We start from the raw sequence: 9,181 nt of genomic DNA, 5'->3' as shown, positions 1-9,181 counted from the left end.
CAAACTGGGTACCTCATAAACTTATCCAAAATGAATTCTGAAAGTTGCACATCACTGAATAGGCCAAATGAAAGGTGTGGGACATGAATCCCGAGCCTTACCCTCTGAAAATCAACTGGTCCCATTTTACCCTCTCGCAAACTAGGCCCTTCAAACTGACTCGTTTAGGTATGTAGAGCAAATTTTTGGATTGGGCCTCTAAACTTGACTCAATTTTAATCAGTCCCAACAGAGTGCTCATGCTTCAGGAGAAATTCCTGAAGACTTTTGTGATGCAAGATCGATTGAGTGTCGATAATTTGGTAGTCATAGAGGCTTGCAGTCTTATCCACTTGTTACACATGCCATCCTATCGGAAGAATAGGGCACTACTCACCAAGTTGGCCGAGAGATAGCACATAGAGCATAACACCTTCCATTTACCGATGGGTGAGATCACAACGATGTCGAAGGATGTTCTACGGATTCTATAGATTCTGATTATAGGTGAGCTTGCGAAGTACGATGTGGAGGAGGCCGGCGGGACCGATGCTCTACTAGAGGTTTTTTTCGATCCTCACATTGCAGGTTACTTAGTGGCATGTCAGAACATGGTGGATAGCTATGCCCCACTCCCTTCAATTTTGGTAGGTTTGATTGGTAGCTTCCTGATTCTGGACAGGAGGTCACACGGTTTATCAGTTGGATGGGGTTGAGTGCTCCGATAGATGGTGCAGGTGCATACATGATATACGTGGGGTATTTGTTTGCTCACCCATTTATACCATGAGCTCCATCAGGTGGTTTATGATGATGCAGCTAGTCTAGCCTCTGAATGCACTTTACTATAGATCTGGGCATGTGAGCTCATAGACGTGACCTGTCCACTTGGTCTAAGGTTCAGAACACTAGGGGCACCATTTGTGATGATGTACAACTAGGTTGCTTCCCAGCCGATGCTCAGGAAGTTAGAGTATTGGAGGCAGACCTTTGATGATATGGATACAGTGGTGTGGAGGTCCTATCGATTGTGTGAGCCATGGTCGGAGGATACTTTTGAGGTGCCCCACTTATTCATGAGCAGGTTCCTTTTGGGTCGCACCCCGTATGTGATAGAGCAGTTTATCCTTCCTCGGGTTTACCAATAGTTTGGGCGCATGCAACCGATGCCGGAGGGGATGATTGTGTATGCTCGGGTACACAAGGAGAGGATAGATTGGGGGCCCACATTGGATTTTGTGACAGCCCAAGTTGAGTTCTATTCTTTGCCTTTTTGTTTTTGCATATGGAGCATGTATAAGGATATAACGGATGCATGGATGACTATGGAGCATACGCAATAATTTTTGACACACGGGTTCCCGTGATTGACAAGGCCAGGAGAGATTATTCTTACACTAGAGGAGGTTGATAATGATGATCAAGGTGGAGGTGGTCAAGGTCGAAGGAGGAGTAGAGGGAGGAGCGGTGGGAGGATTGTTGTGGGTGGTGCGGTTGGACATGGTCGAGGAGGAGGTGGTGGCGGGGCAGGAGGAGGAGATGAGGGAGGAGTGGTGAGGGTTAGAGGAGTGGTGAGAGGTAGAGGAGGAGGATGGAGGATGGGTGGTGTTGGGTTGGGTGGATTTTTGCAGGCAGAGGATGTTGTTGCCATGGGGGTTGAGGAGGGATCAGACAGTGATGGATCTGAGGAGGAGAGTGGTGATTCTTCTGATGAGGATACAAAATATGAGGTGGTTGGTGGTGGAGTAGGTTTGATGGGATTGGCGGGTGTAGTAGCAAAGGAGTTAGAGGAGGAGGATGTGTAGCTATTGGCCTGATGAAGGAGGATTGATATGCCCTCTCCCGCCCCTTGAGAGGTTGGTATACATGATCCACAACCTTCACAACCACAGGGTTTGCATATTAGAGTGCCTCCTCATCAGCAAGAGGCACAGATAGAATCATTACAATCCTTGTTGCATAGGGTATAGGGTTAGCTTACATAGGACCAGGCATAGGTTGCACAATTGTAGAGACAAGTGGTGATAGTGTTGCTAGAGCGAGACACAAAGATAGAGCGATGCAGCTAGGCAGAGGAGACAGTGAGATCTTTGCAACAAGTAGTCGCACAGGGTGTGATAGGGGATACCATCTAGAGTCTCATTGAGTAGACAGGGAAAGCAAAGTATTACAAGACTATACTTTCAGGTTGTGCCATCGGACCGATGTGCTCCTACCTATGCTGCCAGATCTCGACATGGGGGTTCTCAGAGACAGAGGGGCATCGAGGGGGTTGTGGGTTCTTGGAGGGATGCTCCTAGGAGTAGTGCAGGTAAGGGTAGCTCAAGCTCTCAGTTGACAGGTCCTGGTGGTGGTCAGGTTGATCCTGCATTGTGATCATGATCCAAGATTTTATACTTTACCTTGATGTACATATATCTTTGTATTTTGATGGCCTCCTGATATGATACTTTGTTGTACTTTGATCTTATTGATATGTTACTCAACGATGTTCTCATATGATGTTTTGATGATCTTATTGATGTTTATTGATTGTCTTGATATTGGTGCCATGTGATATTATGAACATTTGTTATTGATATATATCCAAGGACTCTGGTCATTTGATTACTTCACCGATGATATGTTTCTGATGTATATGTTTATTTTTCTTTTGGATCAACATGTGGTCACACATATATATGATGATATGTTATGGATGTAGCTACTTTGATTTTGATGAGCTATATGATATGCTTTTGATCTAGATGATTTTTGTAGATGGTGATGCAGATGATGTGATGTGTGTTGCGGGTGAGTTATATTCTTAAGATGATGATTGTAATGTACTATATGTTTGGAAGGTGATATGTAGATGCTTATGCTTTGTGCAAATGTTACTAACCTGTTTTTGTGCTTTTATATGGGGGATAATGCAATCTAGAATGTTATATATGCTTGATATGATAATGCTCATGTATGGGATGCATTGTGATAATGATAGGATTTTGATTTGAGAATGTATCTTGAAAATGAGATGTATGAAATGATAATGATAATGTGAGATGTATCTTGAAAATGAGATGTATGAAATACAATGATAATGTTAACTAATGCAATGAATGTAACTATATGCAAGATTAACATGTTATGATATTAATGATCTTAAAATGATATGCAAGCTAATGCAAGAGTAAGATGATAATGATATGCAACTATTGTAAGAGGAACATTAAAATGATATTCAACCTAATGCAAGATTAAGATGATAATGATGTGCAACTAATGCCAATGCTTAATATGCATTCTCGTTCCCACAATTTGTCATTTGTTTTGATCAAAGTGCTTGTGCTTCCATTTTTTCATCATCGAGCCTTGATTTGTTGAAATTTGATACAAGCATCATGGTATATTTGAACCATAATGACCTGAGTATAACTTACATGGGATTTGATATTACAAGATGACACAAGCATTGAGGTATAATTGAACCAAGATGATCTGAGTGTTGCTTACGTAAAATAGAAAAGAGTTAACCTTTGTCCTATACAAATCCAAAATGTCTTCAGTGATATGTTACCTGATCACTTCGTAAGATAAATTTGCATAATACAAGGCTTCACTCCCAAACAACAGACAAAGAAAACATCACATTCCTTCCTTGCTTCTCTAGTCTTTGAGACATCCTTGAGTCACTTAGGAGATATGATAAGCAAAAATTAACAACCATAAGTAAGCATGCATGCTATTGGAAATGTATTCTTGTCAAGTAAAACATCTTGCAAATAGATCTTTTATTCAATTATATGATATATAGTCTTCTTGCATTGTCATTGTCATTTGTTGGTTATTCTGATCCTTGTTGTCTTGCTACGTGTTTGGTCTAATGTAAAAAACCCTCAAGGAAAAATGCCCCCAGTGAGGTCAATATTTTGTCCCTTTCTATTGATATTACTTCGATATGGGTATGTACACTGATCACCAACCCATGGTGGGATATGATTCAGATTATTAGGGACATTGACTATGCTAAGTGTGTCCAGGATGATGTGGCATGTATAAGTGTTTGGCGGTGCCTATGGGCTTAGATCAGATGGATCAAAGATATGGTATAAGTACCGATAGATGGAGGAGTCGTTCTCTCACAAGTGGCGCTTGTTGCCAAGTTTTCACCACTTGTTTTTATTGTACTTTTTGATTTGTTTTTCATTTTTTTTGTATTTTTCTGATTTTTTGTGTCACAAGGTGTCTGTTTGCCAGGATTTCACCATAGTGATGATTTTTGATACTTTTTTTTGCTTTTTTGTTTTTTTGTTTTTTTGTTTTTTTGTTTTTTTGCTTTTTTGTTTTTTTGCTTTTTTACTTTTTTGCTTGAACCGTGCATTGGACGACTCAAGTGTAGAACTTCTTTAGATGGATTCTATTGGTTGGTTCGTTGAGCATGTCCCCTTCCGAAGTTGACAACTGATATACTCCTGATCCATAGGTTGATATGATGACAAATGGTCCCAACTAGTTGGGCTGAAATTTTCCCTTGTTTTCTTGATCTTTTGCTAATTTTTGGGATTTTCCTTTAGGACAAGATCACCAATTTTGAAAGCCCTTGGGATGACTTTGTGATTATAGCTTCTACACATTCATTGTTGATATGCCTTGAGATGGTCATAGGCATGTTGTCATTTTTCATCAAGAAGCTCTAGTTCTTGCAACCTGTTCACTCGATATTCCTCATCCAATATGAGGCCCTTCAAATATACTTGGAGAGATGGTATTTCGACCTCAAGAGGTAGAATTTCTTTTGAACCATACACTAATGAATTTGGTGTAGCCCCTATAGGTGTGTAGATGCTTGTTCTATAGGCCTAAAGTGCCGTATTGAGTTGTACATACCAATCCTTGCGAGCATCATTCACTATCTTCTTGAGGATTTTTCAGGATTGTTTTGTTTGATGCTTTTGCTTGGCCATTCCCTTGTGGGTAGTATGGTGTGGAAAAATGATGTTGGATTTCAAATCATTCCCATAGCTCTTGCACATCTTGATTCTTGAAAGGACATCCATTATCTATGATGATGGAACTAGGAATGCTATATCTGCAAATGAAATAGTTAAGGATAAATGATGAGATCTGCTTTCCAGTCATAGTGGTCATTGGGACTGCTTTGATCCACTTGGTGAAGTACTTCATGGCGGCAATAATAAAATTATATTTGTTAGAAGACATAGATTGAATATTTCCTACCAGATCAAGTCCCCATTGATAGAAAGGCCAAGATGTGGTGAATGGTTGCAGCTCCTGTGCTGGTGCATGTATGAGGTTACCATGAATTTGACATTTGAGACATTTCCTAGCAAATTGATAGGACTCTCTTTCCATTGTCGGCCAGTAATATCCCATTCTCAAAATTTTCTTGGTGAGAGTAGGACCACTTGAATTCATACCACAAATACCTTCATGAAGCTCCTGTAAGGTGAAGTCATATTCGTTACGATCGAGGCATCGAAGAAGAGTACCATCGAGACCTTGAAGGTAAAGTGTGTCAGCGGTTAAGGTATAGCAAGCGGATTATTGGATGAAGATTCATTTTATATTTCAAGATAGGTCAGGTGGAAGGATATTGTTTTTTAAATAGTCATAGATCTTCCCATATAAAGGGGAATCAGAACTGGTCAGAGCACATATGACTTGGGATGCATAATTGTCATAGGTTGGGAAAAACAATTGCTCCACTAGGAATTCGTAACGATTCTGTTTATGTGGAATTTATAGAAGAGAGGTGATAGTGGCCATTGCATCGACACCTTTGTTGTCCAATCTTGGAATCTGTTCAAAGGTGATGTGCACAAAGTACTTTTTGAAGTCATCCACCATTCTCTTGTAAGGCATTAGCTTATCATCTTTCATCTAATAGTCATCGTTGATATGATTGATAACTAATTGAGAATCTCCATAGACTCTTAGTTTTATGATTCTTCATTCTACAACTGTCGTGTGTGTGAAGTAGGGTACCTACAACTGCAACACAAACACTCAATATATCATTACAAGCATGGTTAGAAAATTAAAATCTAATGAAAGATAAACCATGACAAAGAGACCTATTGCCTCTTAAGAGATGCGAGTGTGGATTTGCTCTCAGATCTGGATAAGCAATCCCAGTGACTTGACTACACCTAGATGGAGGATTTAAAATGATATGATATGTAAGATAGATGAGATTGATTATGCTAGATTGATCTAAGAGGATGATTAAGCTAATGATATGCATGATTAAGCTATGATGATGATGCAATTAAGCTAGAATAGAGATTGATTACGCTACATGATTCAACAATTATGCTAGAATATGATCAAATTAAACTAGATCTAAGATGCAATTGCCTATCATAACAATGCTTAAATGATATGCTAGAATGGATATGCCTATAGTAACAATGACTAAAATGATATGAGATGGGATCCTTTGTGCTCCAAAATATTGGATATTTATAGGAATTCCAAGGCCAAAGTTGAGGTGGCAGGAATCAACAGTCAAGATTGAATCTGAAGATATCAAGGGTCAAATTGGAGGAGGTTGGGAAGAGGTTGGAGGGAGGGACACTTGTCATCTCTATGGTGACAAGTGTCAAGGAGTCTTTCTCATGAGAGGGAAAGTGTCCAAGGGAGGAGACATGTGGCATAAGTGCCATGTGTCTTGAGGGGAGAATATCCACCCCACAAGAGGTTAAGATGTGCAAGATAGGATAGGGTTAGGTAAACCCAGGATTAGGTGGAATGGGTTAGGTTAGGTGGTTAGAAGTTAGGAGGCATGTGGGTAATTTGAATTTAAAAATTCAAATAATAGAAATAGGCTAATTAACTTTCAACAACTCATAAATTGATTTGTTTTAATTAATTAGGAGATTAGAAGAAATTAATTAAATGGGGGGATGATTAATTAATCAAAGGGGACCATTGAGGTGAACCTATTAAATAAATTCTTAGATTTATGAATAAGTATATGAATGGGAGAATTTAATCAAATTGCTAATGAATTCAATTAAATTGGGAAGGGGGGTTAATTAAATAATATCTTATTTAATTAATTATCTTTAGACCATTTTTAGGTGTATACAACAACTACTTTGATTCATGTTACCAGGGCTTCATATTCAACAATGTTGTTGGTGCATGGAAATATTAGTCTGTAAGATATTGGAATTTTGTGCCCATCTGGAGTGACAAACAAGATGTCGACACTCAATCCATGTTGTGTATAGGATCCATCAAAGTATAGGGTCCATTGCTTGGGTGTGATAGTGAGCATGTCCATATCTAGAAATTCTACCTATAGTGGGTGTTGATCTAGTAGTGGTGCTTCTGCCAGTTGATCTACAATTGCTTGTCCTTTGATAGCCCATCGTTCTGTGTACTGAATATAAAACTCACTTAGGATCATGACGCATTTAGCTAATCTTCCTGTGAGAGCATCCTTGTTGAGTAGATACTTGAGAGGATCGATCTTTGCTACCAACTTGATTGTGTGGGCTAACATGTAGTGCCAAAACTTTTGAGAAGCGAACACCATTGATAATCATAATTTTCAATGAATGTACAATTGAGTTCATATCCATTCAAAGTCCTGTTGGTGTAATAAATAGCCCTTTCTTTGCTTGTTGGATCTTCTTGAGCTAGCAGTGCCCCCAATGATACTTATGTTGTTGATATATAGAGGATGAGTGGCTTGCCTATTATTAGTGGTACCAAAACTGGTGGATTCATAAGATATTGTTTGAGCTAGTAGAATGATTATGCACATTTATCTTCCCACCTGAAAGGTATATTCTTATGAAGTAGATGATTGAATGGAAGACATTTATCTGCTAACTGAGTGATGAATCGTCTGATGGATTGTAGCCTGCCCTATAGAGATTGTAGCTGGCTAATATATTTAGGTGGTGGCATCTCCATGATAGCTCGAACCTTTACTGGATCCACTTCAATGCCTTATTCTGATACAATGTAGCCCAAAAGTTTGTTGGATGTGACCCCAAAGACACACTTCTTAGGGTTTAATCTGACAGTGAATTGCTCCAATCGTTGAAATATTTTATCTAGGATGCCCAAGTGTTCTGCTCTAGTGAATGATTTAGCTAGCAAATCATCTACACAACCCTCCATGAAAGTATGCATCATGTCGTGGAAGATCATTGTCACGACTATTTGATAAGTTGCACCAACATTTTTCAAGCCAAAAGGAATGACGTTCCAACAATATGCTCCCCATGGAAATGTGAATGCAGTTTTATCTTGAACTTTTGGAGCTATCTTGATTTGGTTATAGCCAAAGAAGCTATCCATGAGAGATAGCATTATGTGTCCCATTCTTAGATCAATAATAGTGTCAATGCTTGGAAAAGGAAAGTCATCCTTTGGACACACCTTGTTGAGGTCTTTGAAGTCTATACAAATCCTTATGCTTTTATCTAGTTTAGAAACTGGTAGAATGTTTGAGATCCATTCGGCATAGTCTATAGGTTAGATGAATCCAACATCTAATAACTTCTTCAGTTATGCTTTGACTAATAATGCCACATGTGGATTCATCTTTCTTGTTTTTTGTTTGACAGGTTTAGCTCCAGGAGAGATAGACAAGTGATGCATGATTAGATTTGGATCCACTCTTGGCATGTCAGCATAAGACCAAGCAAAATTGATTTGCTTCTCCTTGAATAATTTGACAAAATCTGGTTGTTCTTTTTCTGTGAGCGATTCTGCCATATGTATGGTTTTGACTGGTGCTTCAATGCCGATATTTATTGATTGAGTTGGCTCAATCAATATTGGTGACCTCTCTTGGTAATGTTCAAGAAGAGTGTCAAGTCTCTCATATTTAGGTGCCTCAAAAAGGTTTTCACCTTCAAATACGTCCTTTATTTTTAGTTTTTAGTTTTTGCAGTCTAATACTGCCATTAAATGGTTTTCACCATTAGATCTATCTTTTATTTCATTTTTGCGACTGAGAGATTTGGCACTCCTCTTATTGATATCGTTATGTTGTTCACTAGTGGAGCATGTTTCTGGGTTGACTGAGCACATGTATTGGACAATTAATTCATCATTTGGGAATATTGGTATATCATGATGTTTGGGTTCTTCCCAGTCTATGAGGTCAGTATATATGAGCGGTAAGGAGTCATTTGGTGGGTTAAGATTAGCTGCTGTAAGTGTCATGATGGAGATA

At 38.9% G+C, this 9,181-nt stretch overlaps 1 protein-coding gene across 1 annotated transcript; it reads left to right on the top strand.

Annotated features, from left to right (window-relative positions):
• The first annotated feature begins 425 nt into the window (after positions 1 to 425).
• Positions 426 to 2,355, top strand: LOC131858998 (protein argonaute 2-like). The gene is made up of 5 exons (XM_059212509.1): positions 426 to 429; positions 487 to 567; positions 662 to 716; positions 1,355 to 1,778; positions 2,167 to 2,355. Exons 1-5 carry the CDS (start codon positions 426 to 428, stop codon positions 2,353 to 2,355), a joined length of 753 nt encoding a protein of 250 aa, XP_059068492.1.
• The last annotated feature ends 6,826 nt before the right edge of the window (positions 2,356 to 9,181 follow it).

Source organism: Cryptomeria japonica, chromosome 10, assembly GCF_030272615.1.
Source record: "Cryptomeria japonica chromosome 10, Sugi_1.0, whole genome shotgun sequence".
Classification (NCBI taxonomy): Eukaryota; Viridiplantae; Streptophyta; class Pinopsida; order Cupressales; family Cupressaceae; genus Cryptomeria; species Cryptomeria japonica.
This window is presented reverse-complemented; position numbering and strand designations above follow the sequence as displayed.